The 21,119-nt window shown below is 35.8% G+C and overlaps 3 protein-coding genes across 4 annotated transcripts in view; 1 reads left to right on the plus strand and 2 right to left on the minus strand.

Moving 5' to 3' along the window:
* The window catches only part of LOC126377749 (guanine nucleotide-binding protein G(I)/G(S)/G(T) subunit beta-1), a 38,102-nt gene extending 29,656 nt beyond the window's left edge, over positions 1-8,446 (minus strand). The window contains exon 1 of the mRNA XM_050025558.1: positions 8,210-8,446. The gene's annotated coding sequence lies outside the window, so the exon portion shown is untranslated. The remainder of the gene's footprint in view (positions 1-8,209) is intronic.
* A 1,937-nt stretch (positions 8,447-10,383) lies between these two features.
* LOC126377725 (ATP-binding cassette sub-family D member) overlaps positions 10,384-21,119 on the plus strand; it is a 94,414-nt gene continuing 83,678 nt past the window's right edge. The window contains exon 1 of the mRNA XM_050025526.1: positions 10,384-10,642. The gene's annotated coding sequence lies outside the window, so the exon portion shown is untranslated. The remainder of the gene's footprint in view (positions 10,643-21,119) is intronic.
* LOC126377719 (uncharacterized) lies at positions 12,496-18,412 on the minus strand. Of its 2 annotated transcripts, XM_050025503.1 has the most exons (3): positions 18,088-18,412; positions 17,368-17,502; positions 12,496-16,690 (listed from the first exon to the last, which is right to left on the minus strand). In XM_050025503.1, exon 3 carries the CDS (start codon positions 16,031-16,033, stop codon positions 13,013-13,015), a length of 3,021 nt encoding a protein of 1,006 aa, XP_049881460.1. In that variant the 5' UTR covers positions 16,034-16,690; positions 17,368-17,502; positions 18,088-18,412; the 3' UTR covers positions 12,496-13,012. The 2 variants fall into 2 exon arrangements, with proteins under 2 accessions (XP_049881460.1, XP_049881461.1); XM_050025504.1 differs by lacking the exon at positions 18,088-18,412 and having other exon boundaries at positions 15,099-16,690; positions 17,368-18,081.

A 21,119-nucleotide genomic window follows, 5' to 3' on the forward strand; every position in this document is an offset into this window, starting at 1 on the left:
AGTTTAGTTATAAGTTTATAGATAAATTTGCAGCTATTTCGTTTTTGTATTCTACATTAGCATGGAAAAAATATTTCAATACAATACAAATATTCTCTATTGCACAAAATAATTAGTATGAATAACTATTTTGGTAATTACCTGTGATTATTCCTTCTATAAATAATTAGTATGAATAACTATTTTTGTAATTACCTGTGATTATTCCTTCTATGTGCAATGTGTAAACATGCAATGCTTGTGTATTTGTGTGCTCCACGTTAATATGTGCCATTCTTGCAGGTAAAGTTATAACAACCAGAGCCGACACTATACACTTCTAAAGAAAGTGAACAAGAGGAAATATTTTTTTTTATCACCAAAAGTCGGAATTGTTCAGTGCTTCGTAGTCATTGTATTCTAACTATATTGAATAAAAATCTTATAAAGAAGTATTTGCTTTTATTCTTTAATCGCATTGAGATAATCCCCGAAATACTATACTAGAAGGTCGTCTACTTCTTGTATCGAGAGCCGATTCGATTTCCGATCAAGTCAATGAAAAACGTGTATTTAATTTTTATAAAAGGGTAGGTATGTGATTTATAGCAACCAAAGGGTGGCCGCAATGTCGTATTAAAATGATACTTTAGTATATGTGGACTAGATGGACCGTCCTCGACCTCCTCGGCCATAACACCTTGCGAAATGACATAGATTCAAAAATGATAAATTGACCTTTAACAAGTTTGTCCATGATAATTACGTTGAATAAGTGGTTCTGAATCTGTCACCGCAACGTACGGTTCTTCTTAGGTATCTTTCTATCAGGGTACAAATAGGTATCGTTTTAACTAATTTACTTGTGGTTCTACCCACCCAGGTATGGATACTAGGTCGTTATTTCTGTATTTAATTAATCATTCAATTTGTAATGTATATTTTTTTAGATCTTGGACTAACATGAAATATTTAGCCAATAATAATGTCGATAAAGACATGGAACGGCACTAGTGGTTCTGATACAAAAACATATACTATAGGTACGTTTCTATAACAAACCCGCTACACGAGTACAAAAGAGGTTACGACGATAGTATATTTATCTCTTTTTAACTTATGACGGCTCACATGAGTGCGAAAGACAAAACCTATGTTTTTCTTTCGTCTTAAATATGCTCCGTCTATTCTATACAAGGTCTTTGCTGCAGACACCTTCTAATTTTATTTTAAGTTACACCTGTCATTTTCTTATCCGCCGAAAAGGAAAGGGACGGATGACTGACAATTGTTAATTTTAAAATGAATGAATAACCGAGGCGAATAAAATAGGCATCTCGCTGGTATGCAACCCGTTTGACGTGTGCTGTCAACTTAATTCTGACGGGTTATCGGGTGTTCCATAAACTTTATGCATGTCATTTACCCATCCCTTTCCTTTTCGCGCGGATAACAAAATGACAGGTATAACTTAAAATAAAATTAGATGGTGTCTACAGGAATCAGCCCCAGTGTGTAGGTAACTAGCTCTCCACACGCGATTTCATCAGTAGGTAGTTTCCTAGGTCTAAGATAAGTTATGAAATTCTTATTACTAAATAAAAACATATCTAAAAAGGTGACAAAAAACGTTTTCTTTTCTCTATTTAACTTATTTATGAATTTTAGCACTTAAGATAAATTGGGCCGTGGACTAAGTTCAAGATAAATTATGAAATTCTGATTACTAAATAAAGACAGATATAAAACTAATGAAAAACATTTTCTTTTTTCTATTTAACTTATTTATGAATTTTAATCAAGAAAAACGTAATAATAAGTCCGACATTTTGTCACGTTTTTCTATGACGTCACAGAGTGCTTTTTCATACAAATTCCATAGTAATTTCGTGTTTTGACGTTTAGTAAAAAGTAACTGATTTGACTAGCTGAAAACTATCCTATTACACGATTTTAACTTTAAAAATGGCAAACAAACTAAAACATCTACCCATTTTTTAACCCCTCGGCGGTTGAATTTTTTTTTTTAAAGAACGTCTTGGGCCCTGTGCCAAGGTTTTTCTTGCAGCTTCTTTTCCCCAGCTATACAGGTTGTGAGAAGCTGCAGTAGTTTTAGGCGGATGAGACGTTCGTTATGTAATTAAAGAGTGACTATGTTACCTACAAATATGAATATAGTTTATTGCACCAAAATAAAAAGAAATAATTACAAAAGACTAACTTAACTAGGTACACGTTAACGGCCTTATCGCTTAAAGCGATTACCTACCAAGTCCCAAGTCCAAGTATCCTAAGTGATTATTTATTATAGAATAAAGATATATTTGAATTTGAATTACTCCGCTAAACACATAAACCCAAGCAAATATCTAAGGCCACACAACAAAAATAATTCAAGCATATCCCATCGACATGGCACACAATACCTGATGAAAGTTGCCAAGTCTATTTCCTGTAAAACAGTAGCTTCCGCTGGTCCCGACGTTAATTAATATCTAATCAATTCCACGCGACGCCGCGGTATAGAACGGGTGGAAAAATGATCCGTCTTTTTACATCATCATCATCAGCCCATTAACGTCCCCACTGCTGGGGCACGGGCCTTCCCTATGGATGGATAGGGAGATCGGGCCTTAAACCACCACGCGGGCCCAGTGCGGATTGATGGTTATTAACGACTGCTAATGCAGCCGGGACCAACGGCTTAACGTGCCTTCCGAAGCACGGAGGAGCTCGAGATGAAAACTTTTTTTTTGTGGTCACCCATCCTATGACCAGCCTTTGCGAAAGTTGCTTAACTTCAACAATCGCAGACCGAGCGCGTTTACCGCTGCGCCACCGAGCTCCTCTACCAGAGCTGCTAGAGCCCTACCAGAATCCATTTCCTCGGTTTCCAACCGGTACTGATACCGCTGCTGCCCGGCATCAGGGGTGCGCTTTTGAAGTAGCGGCGCCTCGCTACGTCACAAGATCGTATAGTGCTATGCAATGCAAAATTTCACCTATACACGGCACAATGTCACAGTTATGCAGGTAAATGCATACAATGCAATACAGTATTCAAATTCAAATTCAAAAATATCTTTATTCAGTAGGTAACATAGTTACACTTTGAATCGTCAATTTTTACATAACGAACGTCTCATCTGCCTAAAACTACTGCAGCTTCTCACAACCTGTATAGCCGGGGAAAAGAAGCTGCAAGAAAAACCTCGGCACAGGGCCCTAGACGTTCTTTAAAAAAATAAAAATAAACTTAAATATCGGTATACAATTGAGTAATTTAGCTGCCTAATATCAGTTCTCAGACAGTTAATCCCATGCATTCATATCTTCTAAATAATCACTAACTTTATAATTTAGTAAGTAATCAGCATTGCATTATGTACGACCAAAACCTATTAAAAGCATAGAATAAGGAAAATGGTTTTCCCTTCGAGGGTTGTAAGGTCAGACAGGCCGACGCTTCTGTACAAAAACCGGGCCTGTCAAATCTCCAGGTTAGGTAAGTGGACCCTGTGACAAACGGGATAATGCTACGGGGATGATGTTACACGTAAACTGTCCCAAGTTATAATCTTCTATCGTGTGGGTTATGAGGTAAATTACCAACCTCATCAACCCTCTGTTGGTTACTAACTGAATGAAGATAGTTTGGAGTGTGTGTGACATCAAATGTTTGCTCCAGCTCAAGATGGGCCGTGAATGTATCCATCACTACTCTACGTTGCGGCGCTACTGCGTGTTCTCGCACGACGAGCTGGTGTGCAAGATGGCACTGGAGGCGGACTCGCTCAGCCTCACGGTGGCGCTTGCCGCCTACCGGGACATGCGCAGCATGCTCCACGACGAGAGGAAGCTGAGGAAGTGCCTGCTTGACTGGGTAAGTTCTTCTATCGTGTGGGTTGTGAGGTGAATTACCAACCTCATCAACCCTGGTGTCAGGGTTACTATTGAGTCGCCAAAGGCCCCTGATATGGCTCATGTAACGTTTACTTACTTACATCAGTAAGTAGTCGAGACCAACGGCTTAACGTGTCTTCCGAAGCACGGATCATCTTACTTTTTGGACAATCAGGTGATCAGCCTGTAATGTCCTAACCGAACTAGGGATCACAAAGTGATTTTTTGTGATATGTCCTCAACGGGATTCGAGCCGGGGACCTCCGGATCGTGAGGCCAACGCTCAACCACTGGACCACGGAGGCCGTTAAGTTATAATCACCTAAGTATAGTGACTGCTGTGCAGTTTTTTGCTCCATAATAATAGGCGGCCATGATGGTTGCAGTGGCGCCGAACGCAAGTGATTGTAATCTGGCCTGGGTTATTGTTTGATACAAATATAGCTCAATTGTTAACAAATATGCAATTCAAAATGTCATTGTAAGATTCAAATTAGTTGCTTAGGTCCAGTGGTTGAGCACTGGGCTCACGATCCGGAGGCCCCGGGTTCGATTCCCGGTTGGGACATATAAAAAAAATACTTTGTGGTCCCTAGTTTGGTAAGGACATTACTGGCTGATCACCAGATTGTCCGAAAGTAACAGGAAAGGTTGGTACTCCACCTCAACCCACACGATAGAAGAAGGGTTTCAAGTGAACGAAGTCGCGGGTAACGGCTTGTTAAATAGTGTAGTGTATTAATGTTTTTGTTGCTTAAAACTTAAAGTCGTTAAAATGACAGACTATACAAAACAAACATCTATGACAGTCTGAAGGTTTTTTCCGACATTATTTGTATAATTCTGTGAATTTCTGTGAAGATGAATGATTCATTAGTAGCTGGTAACGTTTACTTGCCTATCTCGAAACTCATTTATTTCAAGGTATATTTTGTGTTATATCCACGGTCAGTGTACTGTGTTCTACTAATGGGGATATCTATGATAATCAGGTTGAATTAATAAAATTCTTATTTTTGATTTCTTAATGCATATTATTGTAACTTGCTGCAATTTTGTTGTTGCTGGTCAGGTCCAGTATACTCTAAGCCGGCGAGCATGCGTGAATCACCTTACAAATAAAAAAAAATAAACAAGAAGAATGTGGGGTAAGTATTTGACAGCCAAGCAAAGTTCAGTCGAATTGTATGATGATTGGATTTAATTTTGCTTCAAATACTTAAAGCCATGCTCATCCCTGGTTTATTTTTTATTTGTAAGGTGAATGTCTTTGATGAGATTGGAGGTGTGTCAGGAATGTGGTAAGTAGAGTTCTGTGTTCTCTGCCCACCCTAACGGGAAACGGGCGTGATCTTATGGGATATTTTTGTTTTTAAATCACTCACGCGTGCTTAGGGAAACTCCTTTTCTTATGTATTGTAACTTGTAACCAAATAAACATAAAAAATTTAAAAAAAATCTATTGTCTATGGATACAAAACTTCCCATTGGATCTTTTTATTGCTTTTTGTTTCCACAATGACATACTGACTAATTAACCACAAAAGACATAATTACAACGCGTAAATGCAAACAAAATATATGTGTAATGATTCATTCAATTTACTGTATAAAAAGTTTTGTGGAACCATATTCCTTTTTGTTATTTGTTACGGTTGCAGTGGCGGAGATGGGAGCCATAGGTATGGCAATGCAAGAAAGGAAGAGACAAGTCACAGGGACTGTAACTGTCAATACTGAGGCGGAGAACAGGAGTCCAAGTACAGCTTTGAAATAGACTACTCTGGGCGCCATCCCACTCGCTTCAGACAGAGTACTGCGGGGCGGATGCCAGAGGGAAACCACTGCCCTATTTTTCTCTAAAAAGTAGCATGGAGATGCTACACCGACAAGAGCGTGGCTCTTAAAATAGTGATGGTACCTTTGTGTGAAACAATTGATGAATGTGGAGGAAGCAAGAGAAGTGGAGGTGCAAATGTGATTCCATAGTCTCTTCTTACCCAGGTGGGAAATGTATGTATATTCCTTTGAATTAATAAATCGCACGCAAAATGTGTTTTTCAGTAATTACCTACCTTCCCATCTGATATAAAGAATAAAGATAAACAAAAACATGTAATTCTGCTTTGATAATAAACTGTTTCTGATAAATGGTTTTATTTTCATGCATTATGATAAATAAATGTACCGTAATCACTACAAATTCATTTCCTATCAATTAATTTTGTAGCTGAAAAGAAAATACTTTTTTCATTTCGATTGTGAGAATAATAAAATAACGCATCAACCCTGGTGTCAGGGTTACTAGAGCCGCAAACATGGCTCAAGAATGCTCGAATCTTATGAGGACTTAGGTTCAATGTCCAATACTTCACTAAAGCCAATGATATTCAACCTTTTTTTGAAGTTTTTTTCATGTTTAGGTCTACATATTTAAATAAGTAAGCAAGTAAGTAAGTAGGGCGACCCTTTAAAAACCTGGTAACGCTAGGCAGATGACGATGATTTATATTCCTAATTGGTTCAATGGATTTCTTACATATAAAATGAATAAAACAAAGGACGTCCACAATATAGACTGGGAACTTCGTAATAAATAACAAATTTTCCTACAAAGCTTTTTTTGTTTAATTTGTGATATGACAAACCGAATGGTGACAAGTTGTCAGGCTTTTGCCTTGTCGTGCCCAGTGTGGAAGAACTGCACGCTCGAAAATACAAAGAAGGCTACCAATCATGCTGCATTTGTAGTGGAATTTTGGGTCGATACCATTTCGTTTAAGATTTGCTGTTGACATGAAAAGAAGAAGCCCGTTGCCTTTATGATCCATCATTACCAAGTGATGGTAAATATAATTAAGCATAATACAATCTAAAACATGTATGCTATGTACAGATTATGCTTTGAATTTGTATGAAAAAGCAACGTGTGACATCATAGAAAAATGTGACAACGCGCACTTATTATTACATTTTTCTTTATTTCAATTCATAAAGAAGTTACCTACATAGAAAAAAAAAGAAAATGTTTTTGGCACCTTTAGATCTGTCTTTATTTACTAATCAGAATTTCATAATTTATCTTTGACCTAGGAAACTACCCAATTCCCAAATCCTCGTGGAGTTCTGAGATTCTTGTATACAAAGGTAATTAAAAAAATATATATGAACTGTTACTAGCAACAAATTTATTTTATTTTAATCTATAAAGCTAAGGTCATGGCAGGTATGTACCTACTTAAATCTCTTTGAGTCATTGAAGGAAAGTGTGCAGTAGTGAAACTGAAGTAAATGATTTAATTATACTATTGTTTCTTTTTTATAATTGCATATTTTTTTTTCCTGACTCTCTAGCTTCTTTTAAGAAAGAGAGGAAGACCAATTAAGAGATGGGAAGAAGAGATAAAAAATACAGCAGGAAATATGTGGAGAAGGCTGGCGAGAGACAGGGATAAGTGGAAAGAGCTGGAGGAGGCCTTTGTCAAAAGACAAATGGACGAAGAGCATAATTAAACACATCTTTTTTTCTTTTTTAATATTATGTATAAGCTATAAAAAAAAAGTTACAATATGTCCATAAGAAAGGCTATATCTATCTATTGTTTCTTTATTATACCTACCTGCATTTATCAGGATACCTTTTCTCAAATTATATTCAGGATATTATAAAGGTACCTTATAAAACATGCACAGTAATCATTATTAAAGCTTACTAAACGACAAATCAAGCAAAATAAACGTAATAACACTGAACAACAATAGATAATTAGTATTACGACAATAATTGTAGTAGCCAGACCACCATTTGTAAGTTGCAAGTACATTGTTGAACACGAGAAGAAATGAGCGGTTTTCCCATACAAAACGGATGAAATAAGTTATTAGCGTGTGAGAAATAGGGTTTCGGTACGTGGTACAGCGAAAACAGCGGAAATTCCTATCGAATCGATGTCCTTAGGCAGCAACAGGGGCCGTGGCCGAACTACATACGTACCTATACCTACTATAGACATGCAACATCACTTTCCCAGAAAATTCACTACTTCCTGCTATAAATTGATCTTCGAATAGCTAAATGATGTTCGGTAGAAGTCTACACAAAGCTAGAAGTTGAGTTATCTATACTCTAAAGCCCTAATATGCTATTCACGAACTGAAATAGGGCCGGTAAGACAGGGCGCGTACACCCATCCATTTCATCAATTTATGTCGTCGTTTATCAACGTTTTTGGACAAATTCGACCAGGATTACTAACATAGAGCGACATTAGAGTACATAGTAGAAGAAATAGCGGATAGAACAGCTAAAATAAATCAAGAACTTTACCCTTCTGTCAGCAATGTCTTTTCGATCGTCCCTCCAGCGGTTTTCGGCGTGTCCTAAACCACCATTAAGACTGGATTCTCACTTTTTGGCACATTTTGTACAATTCCAACAACACCACACTGAATGTAGGATTATTCACAAGTTTTTATCACGGATTCTTCCACCATTAACTTTTCATACACGATCGGGCTCGGTCCTTTTCACGGCCATTTGCAAATTGCGTCAAAGTTCCTGGGACGTGATTGGCGGATTCTGCGCTAGCCGAGTTTGCACCTGTCGCGCAGTCTAGTGGTGGAATATAGAACTAAAATAGTTATACTACGAAAACCTACTCTGTGCCCTTCAAACAAAGCTCAATAGCTATACAGCTCCTTGCACTTATGATCTTTCAAATGGGACATTATAGGGTGCGGTAAGGACTGAACGAGAACCCCGAAACGTGACGTCAAACTGGGCGTGAGAAGCAAAAAGCGGCAGATTTGAAATTATCATTATACGTGCACGATGTACGTCTTATCAATGGTCAAAGATTTATATTTTATTTTACTTGTTGGGAATAGAGATCTTGATTTATAAATATCTAGATTTTTTCTATTATAATACCGATATTTTACTACTGGTCTATTCGATTGAGTCAGAGCCCAAAATGTAGATTCGGAGATTCGATCGAATCATTCCTTTTCACGCATAGTACAAATCAATACTAGTCCAATATCGTCAACATACGATAACGATAAATTATTTTATCATAAAGTATGCAAGTATTAATTAAAGAATACAATACTATTTTAATACAATCAACAGAAATTAATAATAAAATAAAGTAAACAAATTCTTAATAATATTATGGCAACATCAAAAATAAGAGGAATGTTCGTTCCCAGGTAAAGAAATATTTAAATTTTAGATTTTCGCGCCTATATTAAATGTTCGATGTTTGTTCTTAGACCTTTGTCTTATGATTCTTCGTAGGATTTTAATTTTGTAGGTTTTTATTTATAAACGTATTATCTATCTATCTATTTGGGAAAATACTGTTAATCATGGTTACTGACACATTTTTAATTGTATGAAGGAAGCCGCATTATAGCACTCTCGTTAGTTAGTATGAGGTGCAAAATTCTGGGCGAAAAAACATAGTAAAGAGCTCTAAATCATCAATAAGACAAATAGGATAACTAAACCAAATCTGCAGATAGATATACGTATGAAGATAACAACAGATATTCGTCCCGAAACGGATAACCTGGACTAATGCTTCTTCGATTAACCACATCTCTGGAGGCTCAGTTTGGGGTGTCCAAGTTAACTGCTAGGTACAGGCCTCCCCTCAATAAGGGACTCTCTAGTACCAGGCTACGTTCCCTAAAAAATATATAGATGGCACTGAACAGTGTTGCCTTCGTGTAACCTTCTAATTTCATAGATAACAGACATATGCATCTTTTATCTTTGCCTTTGTTTTTGAGTATAAATGATGACCCTTTTAATTACACCCAAGCACAGACAGCCTCCGCGCGGTCTAGTGGTTAGAGCGGTGGACTCACGATCTGGAGATACGGGTTCGATTCCCGATGGGGACTTTGCAGGCTTGAATCACCTGATTGCCTGGCCTAGCCGTTGGTCCCGGTCTACTGCCCAAACACCTCCACTAACCCGCAGTAGAGCAGCGTGGTGGAGAATGCTTCATACCCCCTCCGGTTGATTGAGGGGAGGCCTGTGCCCAGCAGTGAGACGTATATAGGTTGTTTATGTTTTTATGTTATGTTTTTGCCATTATATTGTATTTTTGAATAATTATATATTCGAGTATTGACAAAATAGGTAATTATCACGGTGAATCTGTTCAACACTATTTATATTGTTTTGGGGAACATCGCCTCTCTGATTGATTTTTAATTATTTTTATTTATTTATTTATTTATTTATTTACAACCGAAGCAACTATAAATATTTTATTAACTGTGCTGCTGCTGCTTCTGTGTTGCTTTAAAGACAAGCAATTTTTATACTAACATAAAACCTGTTTCGTCTGTTAATGCTGTCAGTATAAAATTTTCAGACCATGAAATGAACGTTCCACATTGAGAAATATTTTTTGAATGGCAACTTTATCCCTTACGTCAAAGTTGCTACGCGGCGATTGGTCAATTTTTATTTCGATTTTTTAATTTGACCAACCCGCTTCTTTCTCAGTCAGCTTTGTTGCTGTCATCCAGTTTGTTGTTTTATCACAGCTGATTTGTTTATTATCACAAAAAAATAATTTTTAACACGATTTTTGTGATCGCGCGGGTGTTGTGTGAACTGTGTATGACAAAGGTGTAGCTTATCTACAGCCTAGTATTCTCAAATACCTATTAAACTTAGGACTTGTTGAATAATTACGTCGTAACCATAAGCTTGCAGTATATAGTTTCCTGAATATTCTACGTAAGTACTTTATTTTTTTCTATTATCTAACTTTTGTTCGTAATACAATAAATAATATGAGGATATAACATTTATCTAATAATCTATACCGTACTGAAGGTATCAGTGCGAATAATTAGATTATTCGAACTAGAATCTTACGATAACTATTGTTCCTGAATGTCCTTTATGTGTTTGGTAAGTACTTCATTTTATTGTTGATAGATGTATAGTTTACAGTAAATTTTATTCGAAGTGTTTTAATATGTTTATTAGTGTCATTTCACCAATAGTGACATTTTATTATTTAATTACTTTTATCCTCATTTCTGTAAAGTCTGTCTATATAGCAAAGGCCTGCTTTTCTTTCTTCCACTTTATATATAAACTTTTTTCTTTAATAGACCTTAATAATACCTGCTTAGATGTGATATTGCAACCACCAATAAAAAATAAACAATTTGAGTATAGATAGGAGTCCTCTCTGTCACTCTTCACCTTTGGCCGTCTCTAGGGTACCACACTGTGAAGTCCATGATGTGGTATAAAGCAAAGATCTGAGGACCGACCATACAGCCTTGACTTTAGCAATTTAATAATTTAATATTCGAAATTCACTTTTAAAATTGGCCTAAGCCTTTGATAAGCTGTTCTAGAAAGTAGACCTCCTCTAGGATATCCAGATATTTTTTTTTTATTTTTGTACCCAAACATGCGATTGGTCGACTGACTTGGTTTTTAGTGGGCTGCCTTCATTAAAGGTGTTACTATATTTGTATTTTTTCCAAATGTGTTTTTTTTTTGTTTTATAGCAAAGACACATCCAAGAATAAAAATACAGTTTATTGCCCAATAGTAATTCAAATATCCTCCTGCCCTTATCTCGACGTGTGGTCTCACTCTAAGTGTGGTCGTCATAACATGTATACCTCTTCCATTCATTTCATCTCAGTACTCACACCTTTCACACAATCCATCCACAATTACAGGATACACATACACACTTGGACTTATTGAAAAATATATTTTTTTAATTTAATTTTATTGAGGTTTGAGCCCCTCTTGGTGGTTATGCCAGCCTCATAGTTTACAGCGTTTAATGATGATCATATCATCACTTTACAAGAGAACACCAGAATAGCACTACACATTGAAAAAAAAAAACAAAAAAATTCAAAATTCAAATTGAAAATATGAAGGATATTTTTTCTTGAGATAGGTATTTATAGCGTGTCTTCCTCTACAAATATTATCTCTATATGTATAGTTGTATATATATCTCTATATGTATAGAATTAACAAGATATCACAACAATTAAGTAATTAATTAATTAATCATTTTACTCTACTGATTAGTACCTAGTTGATATGGGTGTTAATTTAAATTTATTAGATAAGTTTATCCGTAAACATAGATTGTTTGATTTTATAACTATCACTTGAGTCGCCTTGAAATAATTTATTCAACTACTCAATATATATTGCATTATATATATAATTGGAGATGTCCTTAGAAAAGGTTTAATACGATCTACTCTGAACCGCCAATAATCCGACTAAATTAAGTAGACAGCACACGTCAAACGGGTTGCTTATGAGCGAGATGCTTATTTTATTAGCGCGGGTTCATCATCATCATCATCAGCCCATTAACGTCCCCACGGGCCTTCCCTATGGATGGATAGAGAGATCGGGCCTTAAACCATCACGCGGGCCCAGTGCGGATTGATGGTTATTAACGACTGCTAATGCAGCCGGTGTGGCGTTCTAGATGTGATAGTTGAGTGGTGTGCTGGTAATTAAACGACCACATAAAGAAATATTTTAAAGTTTATTGGATTTTCACTTATTCACACATTTTACACTTTTATTATCAATGTTTTATAAACCAACATGTTTTTAGTATTCGTTGAATTAATCAATTTAACACAAGAAAATATGAAATATGTATGCATCCATTTTTGATGCTAAGAAGGAAGTCAACTTTTGTCTATGACAATACCTTTTTAATAGTAACAAAACCATAGATATTTTTATATTTTGTTCGTGGTCCGAACATATTGGGGCCTTAGGCAAAATATTATAAACTAATCTCTAAATTAAAACTTATCAGAATTGAAGTTAAGTTACATATAAAAGAAACAAAAATACTTAGTTAAGTATATGTAAAATAAAACTTAAAAGAGAACTCAAACTCTTAACACATTTGTCCCAAATCAAAACTAAAATTATTTAGGTGATTGAGCACATAAAAATAAAACCTAGTAGAATACTCTAAGTCTTCAAGTTAAACATTATTATGTAAAAGAAATAAAAACTTACTCGCTAACAAAATTTTAAAGAGAATTAAGGCTTTAAATAATACCTTTTATAAAAAGAAAACAAAATTATTTAAGTATAATCTATAGGAAAGGGACATACTTTTGTAACAGAAGTTCTCATGATGGAACCTTTACTAGTTTTTACATCTAGGGCTCGAACCTTACCATCCTTGCCAGGCATCACATCTACAATTCTGCCCACTGGCCAATTTAAAGGAGATACATTATCACCCTTAACGAGAACCATTGTTCCCTTTTCTAAATTAGGCATTTGGTTTTTCCATTTGGGCCTATTTTGCATCATTACAAGATATTGTTTGTGCCATTGTTGCCAAAAATGCTGTTGCATTTGAGTACATCTTTTCCAAAAGCTCAATCTACCAACATTTTCATCAACAATACGCAATTCTGGATAGGAAGTCAGTGGCGAACCAGTGAGGAAATGTCCAGGGGATAAATATGACATGTCATTAGGATCTCTTGACATAGGCGTCAAGGGTCGTGAATTCAAGATAGCCTCAATTTGGACTATAACCGTATACAACTCCTCATAGGTCAACACAGTTTCTCCTATTACACGTTTCATATGATACTTAATACTTTTTATTCCTGCTTCCCACAAACCGCCAAACACAGGTGAGTAAGATGGTATAAAATGGAAAGATATTCTTTCTGAATTACAATAATTAACTATTGTATCTTGATGGTTTGTGGAATTCAGTAAGTTATACAACTCTTTTAAAACATTATTTGCGCCCTTATAATAGGACCCATTATCACAATAAATCTTTGTGGGTTTATTTCTACGTGAAATAAAGCGTCTTAAACATGCTAAAAATGTATTAGTGGTCATGTCAGATGCCAACTCTATATGAACAGCCTTGGTGATGAAACAAATGAATATTACAACATATGCCTTAGTAATTACAGGATTACGTATACGGGTTTGCTTGACATAGAATGGCCCAGCATAATCTGTACCAACTATTTGAAATGGTCGTGAAGCATTAACCCTATCAAAAGGCAACGATCCCATAAGTTGAGATGAACTTTTAGCTTTCAATTTGAAGCAAGTTACACATTTATGCAAAACAGCTTTAATTTCTCTACTAGCGTTTATCAACCAATACTGCTCATTTAGGCTACTAAGAATCAATTTCGGCCCTGCATGTTGAAGTCTTAAATGTTCCCTGGTTATAATTAATTTAGTTAAACAAGAACCTTTTGCCATAATAATGGGATGTTTTTGTGTGAAAGTCAAATTGGCATTTTGAAGTCGCCCTCCAACTCTTAATAAACCAAGGGAATCCAAAAAGGGGCTTAAATTGCTCAAGTTAGACTTCAATGGTACATTAGACTTCAAATTATTTATGTCATTTTCAAAATATTTATGTTGATCAAGTTTTATTAATGAAAGCAGAGCAGAATTTAATTCTTCAGGACACAATTTTTCCTGTTTTTTGTTTACATTTTCTTTTTTACAATTATAAATAAATCTTTTAATATATGCCATGACTCTTGTCATTTTTTCAACATTAGAGTATTTTTCTAATATATTATTCAATGGATTTACAAAGTTACATGTATTGCAAACTTGTTTTATACATTTCAATTCAGGTATGTCAATTAATGATTTGTTACATGGTGCATCACAATGTACGTAATTACAATTTTGTAAATAATGTGGACCATGAAACCACAAGGTATTTCCTTCTAGTGCCTGAGGTATCACGCCTCGAGACAAGCAATCAGCTGGGTTATCCCTTGTGTTTACATAATACCACTTAAAAGTGGAAGTTAAGTTTTTAATTTTATCAACTCTGTTTGCCACATATACACTCAGCTTTACAGGTTCAATGTCAAGCCATGAAAGTACAATTTTTGAATCTGAATACAAGAATGTTGTCACATCATATTTAAGGGACAAAGTGTCATAAACTTTTTTAGCTAACATTGCTAACAATAATGCACTATTCAGTTCAAGCCTTGGAATTGTTAAGATTTTATTTTTAGGATTAATTCGTGAGCGTGAGCATAACAGATTGACCTTTACATTATTATCCATATCAATAATTCTCAAATACAAACAACAACCATATGCGATATTTGAGGCATCAGAATAACCAATTAGTTCAATTTTATTAGACATTTGTACATTGATATTTCTAGGTATTGAAATACACGACATATGTACTAAACTAGTAGCAAAGTCAACCCATTGCTTATTTAAATGAGGTGGTAGGACAGAATCCCATTTTAAATCCTCGAACCAAACTTGCTGCATTAAATGTTTTGCCTGCACTAATATGGGACCCACTAAACCTAAGGGGTCGAAAAACTTACTAATGAAACTTAACATTTCTCTTTTAGTGTAGGTATTTTGGACTTGTTTTTCAGGACATTGAATATTTAGTACATCAGAAGTTACATCATAGGTAAGCCCTAATGTTTTTATATAATTACTAGTTTTATCAAAATCTCTACTGCCTGACAATTGATGCAAAGCAGAAGGAATGTCATTTAAAAGTTCACTATGGTTTGAACACCACTTATGTAAAGAAAACCCTGCTAATTCCATGAGTTCCATCAGTTGCCTTTTGGTCTCATTCAATTCACTAACATCATTAGATCCGCAGTGAATGTCATCAACATAACTGGAATATTGTAAAACAAAAGATGCTAAAGGGTATGTTTCCTTATACAGCTGAGCCAACTCTATTAAGCACCGAGTGGCTAAATAAGCTGAACTTTTTAATCCGTAAGTAACGGTTTGTAATTGAAGACACTGAACTGGATCATGCATGTTATCTCTCCACAATATATTTTGTAAACAGCAGTATTTATTGTCAACTAGAATGCATCTATACATTGATTTAATGTCACACAATAGAACAAACTTATAAGTTCTGAATAGAATCAGAATGTCAAAAAGGTCGTTCTGAACAACCGGCCCATTTAACATGATGTCATTTAAACACAAATTATTTTTTGTTTTCATGCTAGCATCAAACACTGCACGTACGGGGGTTGTCTTACTGTTTGGATTGATTACTGGATGATGAGGAAGAAAATAAACATTACCTGCACTCATGTCATAGTTAGAAATATCATAATAACACGCATGTCCCTGCTCAATGTACTCGTGAATAAAACTTTTATATTTTTGATGCAAATTGACATCTTTTAAAAATCGTTTTTCTAGGTTATAAAACCTTTGTAATGCAGTTGAAAATGATTCACCTAATTGCACATCTTGTAAATCAAGTTTTAGTGGTAATGCAACAGAAAATCTTTTATTTATTAGTTTAACAGAATTTTGAAAACATTTTTCTGCTAACTCATGTTCAGTGGTGCCCTCTTTAAACACAGTAGGGACCTTCTCACACTCCCAAAATTTGGAGATATTATTATCAAGTTCACATATTGAAGTTTTTTGTGAATTGCAAGTATTAGTTGAAGCCTGACCTTGAATAGAATTACAATTATTAACTAAAGAATTATCTTCAATTATTGAATCAGGAATTAAGTTTATGTCCGGAATATCATCACAGGTTTTTAATAAATTATTACCTTCAATGTCATTGCAACCTTTAAATATATTATTTTTACCTTCAATTGTAAGGCATAGATTACATGAAGAAATTTTGCCAGCAGATACCGGCAAATTCCCCGCGACGACATATCCAAAACTTGTATTGACCAAAAACGGACCAGATGGGGATAACGGCAACGACTCACGCTGCAGCACCTGGAAGAAAATATCACATCCCAATAATAAAGAGATGTCATCCGTTTGGTTGAAGTTTTTGTCAGCTAATTTGACATAAGATGGAATTTTAAAATTTGAAATATCAAATGTTTCTTGCGGCAATTGGCACGTTATGTTTTTAACTACACAGCATGACACAGGCATATTAAACTCGTTTATAGACGAGTAAACAGACAAATCCGCCTTTTTAGTGACACTATTGGTGCCCTCAATGATTCCTGTGATCACCTGGTTTGTGTGACTTATGTCACAGTCAATTTGTTCTGCAATTTTTTCTGAAATAAAAGACATTTGGCTCCCACTATCGAGCAGGGCCCTGGCATATATAAAAGTACCATTTTTACTTATGAGCCGTACCTTTGCAGTAGGCAACAGCACATTTTTTGCCCGAGAAGTGCCGGACATAGAAACAGCAGCAATGTTGTTATCATTAGAAGCGCTGTGATGAGCAGCAGCTGGTGTATGGATGTGGATTAGGGTGTTATGCTTTTGTTGACAAATGGCACACTTGAGACGCAGCATACATTGGCCTCGATGATAATTCAGGCATAGTGGACATAAATTATTATTTTTTACAAAATGATGTCTATCTTTTTCAGGCATTAATTTAAATTTGACACACTCAAACAATCTGTGAGGTTGCTGACAATACTTACATGTATTGATGTTAGAAGCCACGCCGGAAGCCACGAAACTAGCCTTACCAGACTTCATTGGCTGCTGCTTATGCGGCTGCTTCTCTGCAGTCAGCTTCTCCTCTGCAGTATTCTCCATCGCGATGGCGCGTTTTTCTAAAAATGTGGTAAATTCAGCCATGCTAGGTACAACCTTGGCATCCCTTTCTAAGTGAAAGCCCCTATATGTGTAACTATCCACCTTTTTTGCTAAAATATTTATCAATAGGATGTCCCACTTGTCCACAGGCTGCTCTAAGTTTTTCAAAGCTCCCAAGTGCAACTTAACATTTGCAATAAGTGACCGCAAGTGTTCAGAAGTGCATTTTGTAAAAGATGGCAATTCAAGTATGCAATTAACATGATAATTAACGATTTTAGGTATGTTATCATATCTGTTTTCAAGTAACTCCAGTGCTGTGTTATAATTCTCATCAGTGAGCGTTAAGTTTTTTATTAAATCGAAAGCTTCCCCAGCCAAATGTGAGCGCAAATAATAAAGCTTTTCACACAAAGTTAATTTGGTGTCAGTATGAATCACTGCTTTAAACATATTAATGAACGGGTAATAGTCCACAATGTTTTTACCATCAAAAGGATGGATTGTAATTTTTGGTAATTTTTTGAAATCTCCCTGAATGTGGGGACTCGGAATTTTATTTGTAGCATTGTCAATTATTGAAATGCATTTAAAATACTTACTCTCGTATTCGTCGTAGTTCTCCCTGTCGTCAGGGTCAAGCAATAGGATTTGCTTGTTCAGCTTCTCGTAATCTTTAAACAGTTGAACAATGCGAAGCCGCTTTTCGCGCAACAAGTTGCATGCAGAAGCATCAAACTGTGCCCCCGTGCAATAAGTCTCAATTCGAGTTATGCTACCTTTGATGTAACTTCGATTACTAACGTATTCTTTTAACTCCATCTTAATTAACAATTTACTTTATATACGCAAAACAAAACACTGCAGCGCAAAGAAAGAAGGCGACCAAAATGGCGTCTCGTACAAAATTACTTGATATTTTTCTTAAAAAAAATAATTCTATATCATGACATTTAAAAAAAATGCAATACTTATGACATTACAAATTGTCAACGTAGTTGTGGTTGTGTGATATTAATTTGATTATTTATTTTTACCATGCGTCCCTCGGTGTTTCCGAACGAGTAGAATAATGACAGTTGTCCTTGGTCGAGGAGAAATCTTGCCCAATCACAGCGAAGTTGCGCATGCGAAAACTTCCGACTTTTGCCGACGATACCCGACGGACTCTTCCCGCCTAGAAACTTGACCGATGACGATGACGTCGAATGATACACGACAATGTTGCAATGTTGAAAAAATATCTTGAAAATAAATTGCTTCTTTCTTCTATCTTCAAAATGGAGGATATAAAATGTTGATGAATAAAATATTATTACGAACCACTGACGACACGAAGTAAATTTTCTATGACGAAACGAACGATGAATTTCTTCTTATGATGATTTTGTTTTTCTTATTATCAATTTCTTCTTACGACGAATTATTTATTATAGGAAACCAATCCGTTTTCTATTTTTCTATGTCTTCACTTCTTCTATATGTATATAAAAAGGTGTAAATATGTAAATAGCTTGTAAATAATTGTAAATAGAACTAACTTCTTATTTCTTCTTGTATCGTAATTACACGAATGTCTTCACCGCGATGATGACACGATGGTTTTTTGTAAACTCTGACGATATTGCGGGTTATTGTTTTTTATGTTATTTGTCTTCTAACTGTAGAACACGTAGTTAAATTATAAATGCCTCGATATAGATCAGAGGTTTTCTGAAGATAATTTTCTTCGACGCGTAGAACACGTATTTAAGTAGTTAAAATATAAATACCTCGATATAGATCAGAGGTGTTTTTTGAAGATAATTTTCTTCAACGCGGAGACAACACGTAGTTTAAAATACCCTGAAGATAGCTCGAAGGTATTGCTGAAGATTACTTCAACGCGAAGTCAACACGCAGATAAATACTCAACCCTGAAGATAGCTCAAAGGTTGTGAAGATAATTTCTTCATCCCGACGAAATGCAGGCTTTGTTTTATGTGATCTCAACGATAGTCATCACATTGTACTCCGAAGGATCTATAATATTATTTTTTCATCTTGATGTTACATGCCTGAAGAACCATTTTTTTACGCTCGAAGGACCAATTTTTTTTACGCTCGAAGGACCAATTTTATTTCACGCTCGAAGGACCAATTTTATGTGGCGTTCTAGATGTGATAGTTGAGTGGTGTGCTGGTAATTAAACGACCACATAAAGAAATATTTTAAAGTTTATTGGATTTTCACTTATTCACACATTTTACACTTTTATTATCAATGTTTTATAAACCAACATGTTTTTAGTATTCGTTGAATTAATCAATTTAACACAAGAAAATATGAAATATGTATGCATCCATTTTTGATGCTAAGAAGGAAGTCAACTTTTGTCTATGACAATACCTTTTTAATAGTAACAAAACCATAGATATTTTTATATTTTGTTCGTGGTCCGAACAGCCGGGACCAACGGTTTAACGTGCCTTTCGAAGCACGGAGGAGCTCCAGATGAAAACTTTTTTTTGTGGTCACCCATTCTATGACCGGCCTTTGCGAAAGTTGCTTAACTTCAACAATCGCAGACCGAGCGCGTTTACCGCTGCGCCACCGAGCTCCTCAGGCGCAACCCTCTAGCGCGGGTTATTCATTCATTTTAAAATTAACAGTTGTCAAACATCCGTCCCTTTCCTTTTCGGCGGATAAGAAAATGACATGTGTAACTTAAAATAAAATTAGATAGCGTGTACAGTAATCGGCACCAATCTCTTCATGAACAAAATCTGTCAGCAGGTTTACCTTTCGCAATAGAGCCGTCTAGTCTAATAGTGAAGGGATCGCCTCATGGTCGTAAGTCGTAACGAATATTTGCAAATACTATCTAAGGAATGACGTACGATCACGAGTACTAATATGTATACACTTTGACACCATGTCACATAAGTTTTTTGACAAATTAAACAGTAAGTCTCATTAAATGTTAAATATGATAGTGCGACAGGGTTTTCTCACAGTTTTCTCTAAACGGTTATCATTTAACTCACTAACGGTAACGGTATCCGTGGTCCAGTGGTTGAGCGTTAGGCTCACGATCCGGAGGTCCCGAGTTCTAATTCCGGTGGGGAAATATCACAAAAATTACTTTGTGATCCCTAGTTTGGTTACGACATTACAGGCAGGCTGATCACCTGATTGTCCGAAAGTAAGATGATCCGTGCTTCGGAAGGCACGTTAAGTCGTTGGTCCCGGTTACTACCTACTGATGTAAGTAAGTAGTCGTTACATGAGTCATGTCAGGGGCCTTTGGCGGCTTAATAGTAACCCTGACACCAGGGTTGATGGGGTTGGTAATCCACCTCACAACCCAAACAAGAGAAGATGAAGATTCAGCTCATGACCTACCTATCGCATTGGTGTAACAGAAAGCTCGGTAAGGTGTGGGTACTTAGATCATCTTGCGATGGATGTACCTGTTACTACCCATTGAGATACAGTCATGAGCCAACTTTAGAACCCTGTCGCACTATCATATTTGACATTTAATGAGACTTACTGTTTAATTTGTCAAAAAGTTAATGTGACATGGTATCAAAGTGTATACATATTAGTACTTGTGACCATACGTTGTCAGTCGTCACTCATCGGGTTGTA

This window comes from Pectinophora gossypiella, chromosome 24 (genome assembly GCF_024362695.1).
Source record: "Pectinophora gossypiella chromosome 24, ilPecGoss1.1, whole genome shotgun sequence".
Classification (NCBI taxonomy): Eukaryota; Metazoa; Arthropoda; class Insecta; order Lepidoptera; family Gelechiidae; genus Pectinophora; species Pectinophora gossypiella.